This window comes from Bubalus bubalis, chromosome X, assembly GCF_019923935.1.
Source record: "Bubalus bubalis isolate 160015118507 breed Murrah chromosome X, NDDB_SH_1, whole genome shotgun sequence".
Classification (NCBI taxonomy): domain Eukaryota; kingdom Metazoa; phylum Chordata; class Mammalia; order Artiodactyla; family Bovidae; genus Bubalus; species Bubalus bubalis.
The window spans coordinates 62,282,200-62,301,362 of NC_059181.1; the positions used below are offsets into that span (position 1 = coordinate 62,282,200).

Below are 19,163 nucleotides of genomic sequence, written 5' to 3' on the forward strand. Positions count from 1 at the left end.
ACTCTTGAGACTCCCTTGGACTGCAAGGAGAGCCAACCAGTCCATTCTGAAGGAGATCAGCCCTGGGATTTCTTTGGAAGGAATGATGCTGAAGCTGAAACTCCAGTACTTTGGCCACCTCATGCAAAGAGTTAACTCATTGGAAAAGACTCTGATGCTGGGAGGGATTGGGGGCAGGAGGAGAAGGGGATGACAGAGGATGAGATGGCTGGATGGCATCACTGACTCGATGGACGTGAGTCTGGGTGAACTCCGGGAGTTGGTGATGGACAGGGAGGCCTGGCGTGCTGCGATTCATGTGGTTGCAGAGTCGGACACGACAGTGACTGAACTGAACTGAACTGAGTGACCTCACTTTCACTTTTCACTTTCATGCATTGGACAAGGAAATGGCAACCCACTCCAGTGTTCTTGCCTGGAAAATCCCAGGGACAGGGGAGCCTGGTGGGCTGCCGTCTCTGGGGTCACACAGAGTCGGACACGACTGAAGCGACTTAGCAGCAGCAGCAGCACTGGTTTAACTTGGGGCTTCATTCTGTCCCACATAAAAGATCTCTCCATCTTTTAAAATCCTACTCAATTTAAGGTAGATGGAGTTAAAACACCTGAACTTAGAAGACATTGGCTTTGTCACAACTGGTTGGGCAACTCACTTAACTTATCTGATCTCAAGTTTTTTTTTCTCTAATTTTTGAGATCCCCTTCCAACTTTGAAATTGTATGACTGCATGTCACATCAAAGAAGCTTTCAGACTACTCCTAGCATAGAATGATTTGTCATTTCTTGGGTTTCCAACAATCTGGCCAATACAATATATCCCCTAGTTATATACTGTCCTATATTGCCCTCTAGTTGTTTTTACATGAAAATTTTTTTTCTTCTCAATGACAGTTAACTATATTTAGTTTAAAATCTTATTTTCCATGGCAGGCAATATGCATTTTACTTAACTTAAATCTCCTAGGACAACTCAGGGTGTGTCCTAAGGTGAAGTGAAGTGAAGTGAAAGTCTCCAGTCGTGTCCAACTCTTTGTGACCCCGTGGACTATACAGTCCATGGAATTCTCCAGGCCAGAATACTGGAGTGGGTAGCTGTTCCCTTCTCCAGGGGATCTTCCCAACCCAGGTCTCCCGCATTGCAGGCAGATTCTTTACCAGCTGAGCCACGAGGGAAGCCCAAGAAAACTGGAGTTGGTAGCCTATCCCTTCTCCAGCAGATCCTCCTGACCCAGGAATCGAACTGGGGTCTCCTGCATCAGCTGAGCTACCAAGGAAATCCTAAGGTAATCAGAATATATTTATATTGATTTGTTCAAAGCAATGAGATCTCTTCTCTCAAAGTCCTGGAATTATATTTTTACATCAGTGCAGTAGAACGGGAAGGGGTGGGAGGTGGGAGGGAGGTTCAGGAGGGAGGGGACATATGTATACCTATGGCTGATTCATGTTGATGTATGGCAGAAATCAACACAATATTATAAAGCAATTATCCTTCCATTAAAAATAAATTTTAAAATAAAAAAATATATAATGTGAGCCACAAACGTGAACTTGATATGTAATTCTAAGTTTTCTAGTAGGCATATTTAAAAAGTGAAGACAAGTTAAATTAATTTTAATAATATATTTAACCCAATATATACCCAAAATATTAGCATTTCAACATGTAGTCAGTGTAAAAATGATTGAGATATTTTGTATTATTTTTTCATAATTTTTTCAAAATCCGGTGCATATTTTACATTGACAGCACATCTCAATTCAAATAGCCACATTCAAGTGCTCAATAGCCCCATGTGGCAAGTGGCTACCGTAATGAACAGCGCCGTTCTGCGTAACAGAGCTGCTTTCCAAACCGAACGCTTATTTTTCTATTCATATGATGACACGATTGGGCACGTACTAAGTACCAGGCACTGGGCTAGCCAGAGGAGCGCAAAGATTAATCAGACTCATACTGGTAAGGGAGATAGATTTGTAAGTTGCTAGCTGTGGCGACCCACTCCAGTGTTCTTGCCTGGAGAACCCCAGGGACGGAGGAGCCTGGTGGGCTGCCGTCTATGGGGTCGCACAGAGTCGGACACGACTGAAGCGACTTAGCAGCAGCAGCAGCTGTAATATAATGTGGTAGGTGTTCTGATAGAGATGCACCGAAAATTTTCATTTGGCAGGGGAAAGGGGCTCAAGGAAGTTTTCAGAGGAAGTGACTTTTGAAAACGTGTGCGTGTGTATAGGAGGGGTGACTTTTGATTGTGTATGTGTGTAAAGGGGTGACAGTAACTTTTTTAAGTGCGTGTGTGTGTGTGTGTGTGGGTGTGTGTGTGGGTGTGTAAGAGGCGTGACGTCACGGGGAAGAGGAAGGGCGAGGATTGGCCGATAGGAACCCAAAGCTCGAGCTGCTGGGTGGCCGGAAGCCGGAGGGGGGCGCTACTTGCACTTCGCTCTCACGCGCGCAGACCTGCGAACCCGGCAAGCTGCGCGGAGTTCGGAGCCCCTGGGCGCCCTGGCCCTTGTGGCCAGGGAGCGCCTCACGAGGTAAGGCGCTCGCCTGGTCGGCTCCTGGAGTGCTCCTGCTCCTGCCTTCTCGCGCCCGCCCTGGCTCTGAATTCAGCCTCCTCACACCCGCTCCTCAGAGCCGATGGCACAGTCCAGGCCCGGGTCGGCGACGAGGAGTCACGCGAAAAGCAGCGCCTGGGGTTTGCTTTTTTATTTGCGTCTCATAATCAGTAACAGATGTCTACTACTTGTAATAGGCAGTACAACAAAATGAGTCCATGGAAACGGTTGCTAGCCTGTGAGTTAACAGCAGCCTACGGAAATTTTCAGACGCTTAGGTAACCGTGGAGCTACTGGACCAATGCGGTACCCCTTCCGGTTTCTTCATCTCTCGCTTAGCTCAGCTTTCCCAGGGTTGCCTTTAACCCCGGAAGTGAGGTTTTCCGGGTTCCTCCCTCCCTAAAATGGCAGCAGCCGAAGACGAGTTACTGTTACCGCGGCTCCCCGAGCTGTTCGAAACCAGCAAGCAGCTTTTGGACGAAGTGGAAATCGCAACTGAACCCACCGGCTCCCGAATAATCCAAGATAAGGTGTTCAAGGGACTGGATCTCCTGAAGAAGGCTGCAGAAATGTTGTCGCAGCTCGAGTTGTTCAGGTATGGGCGAGAGGGTAGTAATCAAAGGCAGAGAACGTAGGTAATGATGATCACCAAAGGTGGAGCTATTGAGCCTGGGTGGAGGAGACCTTTGAAACTGGGAGCCTTTCTATCCTACCTCCCCCTGCGATCTTGTGTACATTGTTTGCATTCTCTGCCTCTCTTCCAAGATAGTTAATTTCCCACGACTCTCCTCCCTAGTTTCGGTTATTTGCAGAGGCATTGGATGTGAGTGCTCAGCCACTTTCATTGAAGAAAGCCGGCAGCTGTTCCAGGTGCCGCCTCCCTTTGTCCCACCCCGATCCCAGCCCTCCCCTCCCCCAGGAAGCAAGGGCCGCAGTTGGAATGCCTAGCCAGACTTGACAGCCTACTCTGCTCTTTGCAGCCAAAATGAAGATTTGGAGGAGATCGCGTCCACCGACCTGAAGTACCTGATGGTGCCAGCATTTCAAGGAGCGTTCGCCCTGAAACAAGTCAATCCCAGCAAGCGTCTAGATCATTTGCAGTGGGCTCGAGAACACTTTTTAAACTACTTAACGCAGTGCCAGTACTATCATGTGGCAGAGTTTGAGCTGCCCAAAACCAAGACCAACTCAGCTGAAAATAACACTGCTAATTCCTCCATGGCCTATCCTAGCATCGTTGCTATGGCATCTCACAGACAGGCTAAAATAGAGAGGTGGGTCATTTGAGGACTGCCTAATGGCAGTGCTATTGGGGAAGGGTGCATGTTTTTTTCTGGGGGGTGGGAAACAATGGTGTATGTACTCTTTGGGTTTTTATTGAGCATAGGTCCTGGTGAGAGCAAACTCTCAGTTTTTCAAGAAGCCTCTGTCTTGGTTGAAATGATCATACCTGTCAGACTCCTAGCACCTTATGGTTGCCAACAGCAACAATGTAGTTTTAGCAGTGTTTCCCAGTCTCTCCCACATCACAGCATAGCAATATTCACAGGGTACAGTGGGGTACTCCATGGACTCTATAGTCCATGGGGTCACAGAGTCGGACACGACTGAGCAACTTTCACTTCACTTCACTTCACAGTGGGGTAAGTATCTCTGAAAGGCACAGATATCGTATAACTATAGTCCATTTTTGGTCCATTGGTTGAGAAGCTCTGTTCTAACAATACTGGATCAGGTGTGTAACATCCTGAACTAATCCTAATACTGGCATAGCTTCATCATGTGAAAGTGCTCACAGTTTTTAGGAGCTATGCTAGGCAGTGGGGATTCAAACTGGGTATGGGCATTTGTATGAATATGGGTGGTCTCTTCCTTGGAGGAGCATACAATGTGGTGAGGAAAAGAAGCATAGAAATGATATAAAGTATAGAATGATGTGATAAGAAAATGTGTAAAGTTTTGGGAGAGCCGAGAATAAGGGCACCTAACCAAAGAGGGAGCAGGAGAGAAGAGAAGGCTTCCTGGCAGAGGTGACTCCTGTGATGAGTTGCTTAAGGATGCGTAGGAGTATTATCTAGAGGAAGAGGAAAGGATGGCTTTAGCCAGCAGAGATAATAGCAGTAGAACAGCTACAGGGGCGTTAAAGACCACAGTGTTGGGGTGAAGAACAACTGTAAGTAATTAGGTGATGCTGAAACACAAAGTGGGTGGTGAAGAGGGGGAAGGAATACCGAAAAATGTTGTAGGGTTCAAACCAGGGAGAACTTGGGCTGTGAGGAAGGTGAAAGAACAACTTTGTTCTGGGAACTTGGGAAGGGGGTTTGAATCCCAGCTCCAGCATTTAATCATTCTGACTGGGCAGATTGCTTAGCCTCTCACTGCCTTAATTTCCCCAGTTGTAACACTGGATGATAATAGGTCCTATAAAGTAGTTAGGAAGATTAGAAGAGAAACGAATTTTTAAAACTCAGCAGTGTCTGATACAGTAAGCACTCAGTCAGCTATTGTTAGATCTTTGTAGCTAAGTACAGGTGGTGGAGTCAGAGACCTGGGTTTGAGACTCAGTTCTACTTATAAGCCATTGAACTTTGGGTAACTTGTGTAACCTGTCTGAGCCTCAGGTTTCCTCATATGTGAAGTATAAGTAACAATGGTGCCTATCTCATAGGGTTAAGAGGCATTAATAAAATAAACCATGTAAAACAGCTGGCACAGTATCTGGCACATAGTGAATATTCTATGTTACCTACTATTAGGCCATGCTAAAGAGCTTGAACTTTGGTTGGTGACTTGGGATCCACTGGAGGTCCACCACCCCCTCCCCCACTGCAAAGAGTAGCAAGGTCATATTTGCACTTTAACTTGCATAATCTGGCAGCAGTTAGGAAGCATTCTGAGGGAGAAGATTAGATCCAATTAGGTCACAGAGGTGATGGAGGCCTTACTATCCCAATGGCAGAAGAGATGGGGGGATATATTTATTTATAAGGTTGAATCTGCAGAAAACCTGGTCATCAGTTGGTTTTGGCAGGTAGGGTAGAAGGAAGCAGCATGGGAGATGTCTATGTTTCTGACGTAGGTGGAAGGCTGTGGAACTCATTGAGATGGGGAATAGAAGAGGAAGAATAGATAAGGGAGAGTATGAATTCTATATTGAGACATGTTGCATTTAAGGTGCCTAGAAGACATCCAAGTAGGGGTATCTGTAGCATGAAACTCAGGAGAGGCTTGGTCTAGAGAGCTGAAAATTGACTGATTCATTTAACATATTTATTGAGCCTTTGCTGTGTGCCAGGAACTGTTCTGGGTAATGGAGGACCAGACGGAGTCCATGCCCTCATGGAGCTCTTGTTTTGGTGGAGGAGACAGACAGTAACTAGTAAATAAAAATGTGACTTTAGGTGGTAAGGGCTTTAAATAATAAAGTACGGTTAAGAGCTAGTAAGCAACAGAATGATTTTTGAGGAAATGGGGTAGAATGATATGAAGTGGAATTCAGTGTCATGTTCTCTGTAAGAAGGTAGAGGTAGCCTGTTGGCATATACCAGTTTAAACAGTGAATTTGGTATCCAAATAATTGCAATATATCAAAAAAACAAAACCAACAACTAAATGCTATAGAGAGATACAAATGGTGTTGTGGAGAATGACCAGGGAGTGATCATATCTGGTTGGAGGGATAAGGGAAAGATTTCACAATGTAGTAGCATTTGAGATGAGAGGAGAAGCTTGGTTAAAAATGTAAATTACAGATTTGCCTGAATGTAAAAGTAATTAATACTTGTGAAAGTTGGAAAACAGAATTTTTTTTTAATTAAAAATAAGCTTTCATCTTAGCACTGAGATGATCTTTGTTAACTTCCTGATGTCTTTCCTTTCAGATATATAGTTATTTTAGTTAATATATTTGGAGGAATACCATCTATTCTTTTTTAAAACCTAACATCTTATTGTGATTTCCCTTTGTCTTTTGAAGCCAAGATATTTAATGGTTAAATAGTATCAGTCTTATATTGTAATTATTTAAGCTAATCTTTTATTGTCAAATGCCTAGACTGTTAATGGGCAGAGGTTTTTATTTGATTTTGCTATTCTAAGTAATGCTACAAAGAAACATAAATGTATCTCTCACTGTTTCCTTAGGATAGATTTCTAGAAGGACCAGTAAGTGCCTAGATTAAAGGGTTTGAATATTTTAAGACTCTTGATGGTAACAATAGTGCTTTCCATAGTAACAAAAGTTTCAAAGTATGTTCCCGCACCAGATGGGCAAACAAGAAAGATACCTCATTGTTTTGATTTGTATTTCTTTGATTAGAAAGCTTGATCTTTGAACTTTTTTTTAATGCCCAACAGACGAGAAATCAACATTATCTTTTTGTTAATGGCTCCTATATTTATATACTAGCTCAGGCCTTCCCTGACCTTCAGACTGGTGCTTCCAGCACTGTTTGTGGGTGTTTCACAGACATCTCAAACTTAACTTGCCCTAAATTGAATTGTTGGCTTCTTAATCCGCAAATGTGCCCTCACACCCAAGTCCTAACGATCTCAATAAAGAGACTGCCATTCACCCAGTTGTTTTAAGCTAGAAACCTAGGAGTTGGCTTCAGTTCCTCCCTTCTGTATTGCCGCATCCAGTCCATCAATAAGGCCTACCAGTTCCAGCTACAAAATATACCTAATGTCCTTCTGTTTATCTCTTTCTCTACTGTCATACCTTCACCTAGGCCAGCAGCATGTCTTACCTAAAATATCCAAGCTGTTAACTATAAAGACGTGGATGATCTGCATCAGCCTCTCTCCGGTCTCACCATATATTGTACTTCCCCTGTTCCCTGGACTCCTGCCATAATAGCCTTCTTTCAGTTCTGAACAGATCCAGCTCTTTCCTTCTACAGACTCTTTGTACATGTTGTTCTCTTTGGGGAAAATGCGCTTCGTTTATGTCTTTCTGGGCTTTTGTCTTTTTTCACTACTAGAATGTATATTCCATGAGAGCAGTAGCCATTTCTCTCTTGTTCTCTGTGGTATGTCTAGCACAGGGCCTGGCATATAGAAGGTGCTCAAAAAATGTCTTGTTGACAAGCGGCATGTGGGGACAACATGAGCAAAAAAAGCCTAAGGCAAGGTAGTTTGAGATATGTACAGGAAATGGAGAAGAGTCTGGTTTGGCAAAAGCTAAAAGTAGTATGGTCAGAGGATTATAGGGAAGTGATGTGTATAGAACACTGAAAGGGAAGAGAGATGCAGAAAGACAAGTTAACATGTTATAATAGTGCTTCAGCTGGGAAGAAATGATAATGAAGTTACAACTGTCAGAGATACTACTTTTGCAAGAAGCATTTATATGATTAGAAAACAAATTGTTTAAATCCTTATTCAATTTCTGTAAGTCCTCCATCCTCTGCCTTATTTACACACTGAGGTCATCCTACATAAAACACCTAAATAGTATATCCTCTCTCTCCCTCTCAAAGCGTGTTTCTTCATGTATCTTCTCTACTCTTAATTCCCATCTTTGAGGAGTAAGTGTAAGTCTTGTTGATTAATTGAACCTACATTCTTTTGACAGAAGTGGAGAAGTAGGAGCTGGGTAAATAATGAGTCTAGTTTAGGACTTACTGAATTTAGGTCCTGATGTGACAACTGGACAGCTGTGTCCATAAACAGATGGAAATGTGTAACTAAAACTTCAGTTCAGTCGCTCAGTCGTGTCTGACTCTTTGCAACCCCATGAATCGCAGCACGCCAGGCCTCCCTGTCCGTCACAAACTCCCGGAGTTCACTCAGACTCACGTCCATCGAGTCAGTGATGCCATCCAGCCATCTCATCCTCTGTCGTCCCCTTCTCCTCCTGCCCCCAATCCCTCCCAGCATCAGAGTCTTTTCCAATGAGTCAATTCTTTGCATGAGGTGGCCAAAGTACTGGAGTTTCAGCTTTAGCATCATTCCTTCCAAAGAAATCCCAGGGCTGATCTCCTTCAGAATGACTGGTTGGATCTCCTTGCAGTCCAAGGGACTCTCAAGAGTCTTCTCCAACACCACAGTTCAAAAGCATCAATTCTTTGGCGCTCAGCCTTCTTCACAGTCCAACTCTCACATCCATACATGACCACAGGAAAAACCATAGCCTTGACTAGCCGGACCTTTGTTGGCAAAGTAATGTCTCTGTTTTTGAATATGCTATCTAGGTTGGTCATAACTTTCCTTCCAAGGAGTGCTTACTCCTTTTAATTTCATCTTTTAATTTCATGGCTTCAGTCACCATCTGCAGTGATTTTGGAGCCCAAAAAAATTAAGTCTGACACTGTTTCCACTGTTTCCCCATCTATTTGCCATGAAGTGATGGGACCAGATGCCATGATCTTCGTTTTCTGAATGTTGAGCTTTAAACCAACTTTTTCACTCTCCACTTTCACTTTCATCAAGAGGCTTTTTAGTTCCTCTTCACTTTCTGCCATAAGGGTGGTGTCATCTGCATATCTGAGGTTATTAATATTTCTCCCAGCAATCTTGATTCCAGCTTGTGTTTCTTCCAGTCCAGCATTTCTCATGATGTACTCTGCATATAAGTTAAATAAGCAGTGTGACAATATACAGCCTTGACGTACTCCTTTTCCTATTTGGAACCAGTCTGTTGTTCCATGTCCAGTTCTAACTGTTGCTTCCTGACCTGCATACAGATTTCTCAAGAGGCAGGTCATGAGACTGTTTTGCAGCTAGTGATAAAAATTTAGGAGCATCGATGGGTATGGATAGATTGCCACAAAAAAACATGCAGAGGGAAAAAAGCCAAGGATAAAACCTTGGGGCAAATTAAGGAAGAAGGATGAGAAAGAAAAGGGCAGTCAGAGATAAGAGACTCAACAAGGTACAGATGGAAGTACTTATAGAAAGAAGCCTGGGGAAGATAGAGAACAAATGTCATGTCTTCTTTGAAGTTTCTCCCTACCTGTCTCTCCTCCCAGATACTATATAGCATTTAGTTTTTGTTACTTATCTGGGCATAACTATCTGTTATTCTCTAGACTTGGAACTTCTAAAGGTCAGAGACCATGACTAATTGTATCCCTAGTATTGTAATTATGTCATTGTATATCCTTGGTACCCAACCCAGTACTTGGGGATCATGGTAGGTACTTGAGGTATCTTTGGGAAGGACAGAGTGGTCATCAGAAAGATGGACGCAATATGGTGTAGCAGAAAAATCCTGGGCATTTGAGTTAGACCTGGGGTGACCCATCCAGTTTCTGCCACCTAATAGATGGGGCATCATCTAGCCCCTCTCAACTTTTATTTTTCTCATCTGCTAACATTATTTATATTGCTGCTTACAAAACACTTTCATGAGTATTGGTCATTTGATCCTCTTAACAGTGCCATGAAGCAGATATTATTCCATTTTAGAAATAAGGAAATGGGCTCTCAGTATTGACTTGTCCAAAGTTACATGGCTAGTAAGTGGCCTGGCTAGGATTTAAACTCAGGTCTTCAAATTACCAATTCTAGTGTTGTTTAGAAAAGAGAGAAGAGTGGTCATTTGAAAAGACAGAACAGGTTAGGGGAAAGGCACTGGTAGAGTGAAAAATTGTAACTGCAAATGACAGGGAGGATAGTTGACTGAGTGAGGCCTGGAAGAATGTGGATGGGGACTGGATTGATAGTGGAATGGTAAAGACATTTCCTTGGTAAAGACAACAGTGCCTCCTTAAAGGCAAGAGAAGAGGAGGAAAGCTGACACTATAAAGATTTGAAGGTAAAAATGGAAATTCAATTTCCCCATTGACTGGTCATCTGATTAGTATGATGGTGGCATGGGGTTCACAAAAGATGAAGAAGATGATAACTGAACCAGAGTGACCGTTGCACCGAAGTTTGATCATACAAATTTGTCGTTGACTAGTTGGACAACAAATTTGTAATTGGTTAGCTCTCTTCAGCAGCTTGGGAACAGAAAAGGGGAATGATGAAAGTTGCCCAGAGTCAGAAGGGTGACAGGCACTGGGTGATAAGGATTGTTTGCATGTAGTGGCTCACCATAGGAAATCTACAACAGTCACGAAGGTCTAGGACAGTGGTTTACAGTCTGTTCCTGGAGCCCTAAGATTTCGTCACAGTGCCTGGGTAGGGGAGATGTTGGGAGCCTTTCTCTGATTTAACCAAGGTAGTTTTATCTTTTATTGCTTATTGGAATTCAAAATAAGCTCTCATAAGAAGAAAGGATTCTTCTGCTAAGAAAGATTTGAAAAACACTGGCCTCAGAGATCAGGTATTCAGGAGCTTAGAAGTCCCAAAGATGACTAAGAACAAAGTCATAGGAGCAAAGGAAGTAGAGAAGAAAGACCAGAGAGTGCGATTAGACTGCATATATGTGGAGGGTAGGAAAGGAAGCATAAGAACCTTATTCAGAGGCCCAGCAGACTAACTCAGAATTTACCCCAGGTTATGTACATTTAAGGTCCTGGTATTCTTTTTTTTCCTGACTCAGGTACATCAGGAAAGAGGGTGGGGGTAGGAGTGGGATCAGAGTTTAATGTTCCCAAGCGATGTCTGTGATAGCATTCATGAACTAGGAAATGACCTGTGTAGTGTTTTACTCAGAAGGCCACCTCTGATGGCGCTGTGACATTTATTTGTAACATTGCATAAAGTGCCCACTTGTTAATTAAAAAGAATAGAAGAACCTAAAAGTTTTTATAATAAAAAATGTTTCCAGAGCAGTGGTTCTTGACTTTTTGTGGGTCATGGACCTCCTTTAACATCTTCTCAGCAAAAAAAAAAAAAAAAAAGGCATACAAATAGAGTTCTATACAAAATTGGGGGGAGTTCAAAGACACCCTTCCTCCCCAAATTCTGTCCATTGAACTCAAGAATTCCAGATTTGAGTGAACACCTGCAGAGAAGCATCTGATCCTGGCGGTCTGGAGTGGAGTTCTAGACATAGGTATTTCAAGATACTTCTCTTGGAAACTGTGGAGTTTTTCCTTTATTCCTCTTTCCCTCAAGCCCTTACATCCAGTAAATCAACAAATACTGCTTTATATTTTAATTACATCTGGATCTTACCACCTCCCTATTTCAAGTCACTCTCAACTTGGATTATGGCAGTACCCTCTTCAATTGATTTTCCTGCTTCCACCCTTGCCTCTCAGCCTCCCACAGTCTAATCAGAATAGTCTGTTAAAAAAGTTTTCACGTCATGTATTCTATTTTAAAGCTTCCAGTGACTTTCTCTTCTCATTCAAAACATTATGACATCTGATATTTCATGTCTTATTAGCCTATTGGGTTCTATATGGCCCTGGCTATCTCTCTGACCTCATTTCCTATCATCTTCACTCCATGCCAACCGCACTGACCTCCTTGCTATTCCTCAAACATGTCAGGGCAGCACTCTCTCACCCAAGGACCTTCATATTTGCTTTTCCCCCTTGGAACACTCTTCCAGATCCTGTCATGGCTTCTGTACTTATTTCCTTGAAGTCTTTGCTCAAGTGTCACCTCTTTATAGAAGTCTTTCCTGAACACCCCTACTTTCACACCATCATTCTATCCAGTTTAGCTTGCCTTTTTTCCTTTTTTTTTTTTGGCTTGTTCAGAGGACTTATCACCACCTTGCATCTATTTCTTTTTGACTGCTCACACTAGAATGAAAGCCTCAGGAGAGCAAGGACTCGCTTGTAAGTACTTGTGGCTCAAGCACTGAGAACAGTGCATGTCACACAGTAAGTACTCAGTAAATAGTTGTCCAGTGAGTGATAGATGACATACTAGAATGCATCTTGGAAAAGGCAGGCAGGGTGGATATGAGTCTTTAAATTATACAGGATGAGTCAGAAGAGCTGGAAACATTTTTGACCAGAAGAAAAGAAGAGATGACCATTTTTTAGGAATTCCTGCATCAATGGCAGGTAAATAAAAATTCTATGATTATTTGAAGCTTTAATTCCCAAATGGACATTGTATGATACTAAGCACCTGACCTAATAAAGGTTGATGTCATAAAATTGCTAAAGTACTCCCATCTCGAAAGATGATGGGAAGAGTTGCTCAGATCAGGTTTCTTCTATATTTCTCTGGCTTTAGAATGTATTTCTCCACCTCTACTGATCCCTTCCTCGCCTTGTAGTCTTGCGAGAATGGCCTTGATGGCAAATTCTGAGGTATAAAATCAGTATTTTTGCCAAAGTGAAAATTGTCATCCTTACTACCTGATCATTTGCAAAGGTAAAATCGTATTTTGGCCTTCTTTTCAAGGAGCACCTCTTTATTTTTAAGTTCATGGGTAATACTTTTCTGTGGAACAGATACAAGCAGAAGAAGGAGGTGGAGCATAGGTTGTCTGCACTGAAATCTGCTGTGGAAAGTGGTCAAGCAGATGATGAGCATGTTCGTGAATATTACCTCCTTCACCTTCGAAGGTGGATTGGTATCAGCTTAGAAGAGATTGAGAGCATTGACCAGGAGATAAAGATCTTGAGAGAAAAAGACTCCGCAAAAGAGGTAAGCCTGGTCACTGCCTAAATAGCTCAAAAAGCTACTGTCAGAGATTTGAATCTACAGGAGAGTAATCAAATTAAAATCCTTTCATGTTTCCATAAAATCACTGTTCTTATTAACCTTAGTGGAGGAAGGCTGAAGGCTCTCTAGGATAGCTTTCTCTCTAGTTTTCAGTAGTGTTCCCTAGTGCTTTCTAACCTGTAACACAGTTCTAGTCTTTTGTAATTTTGTGACATGCCAGGAGAGGGAGTCTTCTCTGAAGTGAAAACTGCTTTTGGCTGCGAGCAGTCATGACTGTGGGGGCTTCCCAGGTGGCGCTAATGGTAAAGAACCTGCCCGCCAATGCAGGAGCCGTAAGAGATGCAGGTTTGACCTGTGGGTCAGGAAGATCCTGTGGAGGAAGACATGGCAACTCACTCCTGTATTCTTGCCTGGAGAATCCCATGGACAGAGGAGCCTGGCAGGCCACAGTCCATAAAGTCATCGAGAGTCAGAAATGACTGAAGCGACTTAGCACACACGCAATCATGACTGCTCAAGGAAGGCATAGGGAGGTGTGCCTTGAAACTCTGTGCTTGACTGTAATAAACAGAAAGAGGGATAGGATGCGAATGAAGAAGAAAAGTGGAACTGGAGAAGAGAGAAAAAACTTAAAAAGAAGATAAAAGACATGAAATATGTTTTGGTTGGGGGAGAAATCAAAAGTTAACCTTACACAGTGATATACTCACACCATAGGTCACCCAAGTATGAGACACAGCAAGGACCTCTGTATGCACAAAATGTCGGGCATGATGGTAAAGAAAACTTGGTATAGTACCACTTTGGCTGTACCTGAAGACCATAACTATGTTTTGGACCTGATTTTTCAAAATATTGGGCTCTGTATCGGGGTTTTGTACATAGCAGAGCAGCTGCCTCACTGTGATCTATTGAAAGTCAGCCCTCAACACAAGGGTTTGTAAAAAAAAAAGAAGAAGAAGAAGAAGGAAGAATTATAGAAAAGAAAAAAAAAAAATATCGGGCTCTGCTACCGGTTACTTTTTGGTTCAGGATATAACATGAATTGAGTTGAATTAATCAACTAGTTGCAGGCATTTAAGTCCTCAGAGAACTCTTGCTAATTTGATTTGTACTAATTAGCCCAGGAGCTTTTGCCTCAGGGTAACATCAACCTAGTTCCTTATGTTAAGGGATCAAAGAACGAGCAATTAATATTCTAAAGCTTTAAGGCCCCTTGAGTATATCTAGATGAATGGGTTTCAGACACTATGAGGCTGGACTATTCTGGATCCTCCTGTCTCCTTCTTTGTTTTTTGTTGTTATTCTCTCTCATTTGGTATTGGGATTGGCTATGTAAGTGATAGAGTTATAAAGTGAACATTTTTTCTTAGACCATAGTTTGTTTCGGTATGCCCCTGAACAGCCAAGATTCCTTGAAACATTTCTATACACCTGTATGTGAAAGATACTAACCCATTCTTCTTCCCACTCTTGCATTTAGGAACATCCACTTCTTTTTTTTTTTTTTGTATTTATTTGTGGCTGTGCAGGGGTCAAACCCGTGTCTCCTGCGTTGGTAGGCAGATTCTTTACCACTGAGCCACCAGGGAAGCCCCTAGGAACATCCACTTCTAATACACCATAGGGAGCTCTTGACAGATAGCATAATTACATTGGACAGGGTTTTAGCAGAAAGGTCTTAATAATTCAGCTTTAGCCCTGAAAGCCAGGCCGAGGAAAGGGGCTTCAAATTCAGCTCAAGAGGTTTAGGTGGAACATGGAAGAAAGCTTTGGAATCTGCCTCTTTGGAGGGGAGTGTTTTAAAGTCAAGTAATTTTTCACTTGTGAAATGATTCCTGGAAGAGCTTTCTCTTCCTCCCTTCCCAGCATGATACTTGGGCCATCTCAGGAGAGCTAACCAACCTCCACCATTGGTATTTTGCTAATATATCTTAGAGTCTGATAAATAGGGTTTTTCAAGCACCTAAAGACTTAAGAACCTGCATAGTGGGGTGGGCACAATGACAAATACACTTCTGATAATTAATTTCCTTTTTAGGCATCAACTTCTCAGTCATCTCGTCAGGACAGGCCTCCGATGAAACCGTTTGTTCTCACTCGGGACATGGCCCAAGCCAAGTAGGTGGTATTAAAAAGTGGATTGCCTTTGCAAGCCCCTATTTTTATGGTTCATTTACAGTGCATGAGTAACAGAATGGGCATTGTTAATAAAGGTCATGGCTTCACCTGGGGAGACTGTTCTTCCATCCAAGGAATATTATCTCTTCCAATACTTTCTCTGTATCTTTCATCGTCAGACACTTCCCTTACAAACTTGAGCTTAAAAATAGGCTCAAAAGGAAACCAACAAAAATAAATAAATAAATAATGAATTAAATACAGAAAGAAGGAAAAAAGAATCTAAAGAAGAATTGTAGCCCTTAAAATTGTTTCCTTCAGCTGCAATTCTCAAATGGTCATGTTTGCCTATCTAAGTTTTAATTCTGAGGTTAAAGATTAACCTTTTCCATAAGGTTGCAGAAGAATCTCCTTCCTCTGTGTATCTTTTAGACCCACCAAGAATAAATACTCCTTCCATTATATCATCATTCTGTGGGGCATTAGCCTCTAAGATTGCTTATTGGGAGATAACTCTGGGCCTTTATCTTCTTGTGAAAGCTCTTGCCTTTAATTCTCCTCCCTGGATGTCTCTTTTCACTGTCCTCACAGGAATTTACACAACTCCTCAGAGAATAGCTGGATAAGGGAGCAAGGAGGAAACAGACACAAGCTTTACCACTAAAGAGAAGAAACTTTTTAATAGTGCTATTTATGTTTACTTTTCTAAACGCAGTGTGATTCTTGCAGAGTATTTGGAGCTGGTTATCCAAGTCTGGCATCTATGACAGTGAATGACTGGTATGAACAGCATCGGAAATTTGGAGCATTACCAGATCAGGGAATAGCCAAGACAACATCAGGTATGAAGGGGTGGGAGGCGAGTAGTAATACTTCTACACTACTGGTCCCTAATTCTCTAGCAGTTAAATTCAGACCAAGTATCTTTGCGCTTTAAAGCAAAAGAAATCTGGACAAAGATTCTGAGTAACAGATTCTAGTCAGTATTTTATTTCATTTATTATTAAAGTAAATAGCATGTGATTCTAGGAGGATGGAGGCAGTGAAGCAGCATAGTTTTTTAATTTTTCCACATATCATGGCATAAAAACAGACTGAACAGATAGATAGCAAAGCCAAAAGTCCATAGTTAGCAGTTCCGCTTCTGGTAACAGCAGAGTAGATTGTTATCAGGCCAACCCCTCCTATAGATAACAGTTACAGACTGAGCAGAATATAACAAAACAGCTATCTGGAGGCCCTGAGAGTGACCAAAAGGAGACACAGACTGTAGGGCAGTCACCAATTAGAAGGCAATGGTACTTGGACCTTCTTGTGGGTAAGAACTTTAGCTTACTGTGTTCTTTGAGCTCACCTTGGTAATCGATCATAGTAGGTACTTCCAGGTGTCTTTGGGAGGGAAAGGTTGAGTTGGTAGTCATTAGATGGAAGCAGTATGATATAGCAGAAAAAGCATGGTCAGATCCGGAGTAACCAATGACTCCTACCACTTAATAGGACAATATAGCCCCTCTGAGCCTATTTTCAATATCTCGTGTATTATCTCACTTTATATTCTTAACAACCCCATGAAGCAAACATTCTTATTCCCATTTTAGAATGAGGAAATGGTATCTGAGAACTGACCCAAAGTAAACATAGCTAGAAAGTGGCCAAGCTAGAATTTTAATACAGGCCCTAAAATTCCCAGTTCTAATGCCGTTTCCACTATAGCACAGAGAAAAGTGGTCATTTGAAAGGGTTTTCTGTGTTTTTATAGCGTTTTATCCATGGGCAGGCTGCAGTTGCTGTAATATGGAGATAAATAAAACTTGAATAGAAACTTGCAGTCTTATAGTTTGAGGAATGAGAGAACAGATTCAGGATGATTATAGCCACTGAAAACTAAGGAGATATCCCAGGAGAGAAACCACTGAGGAGGAGCCCTAATTCTCTATATAAACCCTTCCCAAATCTCTGGCAGATTGCTAAACTATGCATGCACAGGATTGATTCCAAGCACCCTCAGTAAGTCTAAAATAACTGAATGGATAATCCAGCTTCACCCAATGCAGAGAAACAGAACTTGGAATTTTCATTCTAGAGAAATTAAATGAAAAATAGCTAAAACAAAAAAATCAGTACTTTTTACAGAATTCGGAATCTATACAACATATCATTCAGAATGTTTGGAATTCAATTCTAAACTACTATATGGGGGAAAAAAAGAAAATGTGACTTATGCTCAAGAGGAAAAGCAGTCAGTGGAGACCAACCCCAAGATGATTCTGATGTCAAAATCAGCAGACAAGGACTTTAAAGCAGCTTATTTCTATGCTCAAGGGCATAGGGGAAAATATGCTTATAATGAATGAAAAGGTAATAAATCTCAAAGAAGTAGAAACTATACACAAAAGATTCCAGAACTGAAAAAATATAATATCTGAAATTTAAAAATTAAAACAGACTCATAGATTCAGAGGGGAAAGTGGGTGGTTGCCATGGGAGATGGAGGTTGCAGAGGTGAAATGGGTGAAGGGGATTAAGAGCTACAGACCTCACACGTGCACACACATAGAGATGAGATTGCAGAGACTGCCCCTTGCATGATCTTGGGCCATTTTTGCTTATGCCGGTCTGTCCAAGCAACTTCTACACAACACCAGTCTGAGCATGACTCTCACTTGGCAGTAAATTTCTATGGTATTCATTACCTACTGGAGGGAAACCAAGGTAATATAGGTTTTATCCTACGTTATCTTCAATAGTTTTATGTTTTACATTTATGTCTATGATCCATTTTAAGTTAATTCTTGTGATAGGTGTAAGGTCTATGTCTTAGCTAAGACTCTGTAAATAATTTTGTCATACAGATGGACTTATCAACTCCATAATCTTATAGTCTAAAGGTCAAACTTACCCTACGGGATAAGAGAGATGTTTAATTAATATTGATTCTTTTTTTCTCATTGCAGAAAAGGGCATTCTTCTTTGTATAAAATTTGGAAACTAGAGATAGTAAAAAAAAATTCACAAATCTACAATCAGATAATTAATCTTAAAAAAAGAAGAGCTACAAACCTCTAGTTATAAAATAAATAAGCCACAGGGATGTAATATACAGAATAAGGAATATGGTCAATAATATCATAACTTTGTGGGGACAGATGGTTACCAGACTTAAACAGTGATCATTTTATAATATATGCAAATGTCAAACCACTGTAATGCACCTGAAACTAACATATTGTATGTCAACTATATTTCAGTTTTTTTTAATTTGAATAAGCTTAATAGCAAATTCTGGATAGGGAAATGGCAACCCACTCCAGTATTCTTGCCTGGGAAATCCCATGGACAGTAGAGCCTGGTGGGCTACTGTCCATTGGGTCGAAAAAGATTCAGATAGGACTAAGCGACTAAACAACAATAGCATATTGGCAATGACAGAAGAAAGGGTTAAATTGAAGATAGATCAATAAAAATTAGCCATTCTGAAAATCAAAAGATTAGAAAAAAATGAAGAGTCTCAATGACCTGTGGAAAAATATAAAAAGGTTTATCATGTGTACATTTGGAATACCAATAAGAGGAGAAAGAGAGAGAAGGGGCCATAAAAAAATTTTTGAAGAAATAATGGCTGAAATTTTCCCCGAATCTGTGAAAGACAAATTTAGAGATTCAGAAATTTCAGTAAGCCCCAAGCAAGTATGTTGAATACAATGCAAACCATACGTAGGCATGTTGTAGTCAGACTGCTGAAACAAAAGAGAAAATTTTGAAAGTGGTCAGAGTACATATTACACATAGAAAAGAGTACATATTACACATAGTAAAAGAGAAAATTTTGAAAGTGGTCAGAGAACATATTGCACATAGAAAAGAGTACATATTACACATAGTAAAAGAGAAAATTTTGAAAGTGGTCAGAGAACATATTACACATAGAAAAGAGTACATATTACACATAGTACATATTACA

The 19,163-nt window shown here is 41.3% G+C and overlaps 1 protein-coding gene across 4 annotated transcripts in view; it reads left to right on the plus strand.

Moving 5' to 3' along the window:
* The first annotated feature begins 2,407 nt into the window (after positions 1-2,407).
* Positions 2,408-19,163, plus strand: part of IGBP1 (immunoglobulin binding protein 1) — a 48,054-nt gene continuing 31,298 nt past the window's right edge. Inside the window, exons 1-5 of one of the 4 annotated variants that reach the window (XM_044937456.2) lie at positions 2,408-3,152; positions 3,538-3,831; positions 12,868-13,063; positions 15,123-15,202; positions 15,932-16,044. In XM_044937456.2, coding sequence (XP_044793391.1) covers positions 2,962-3,152; positions 3,538-3,831; positions 12,868-13,063; positions 15,123-15,202; positions 15,932-16,044 — 874 coding nt within the window. In that variant the 5' untranslated portion in view covers positions 2,408-2,961. The remainder of the gene's footprint in view (positions 3,153-3,537; positions 3,832-12,867; positions 13,064-15,122; positions 15,203-15,931; positions 16,045-19,163) is intronic. The other 3 variants (XM_044937457.2, XM_044937459.2, XM_044937455.2) reach the window with 3 other exon arrangements.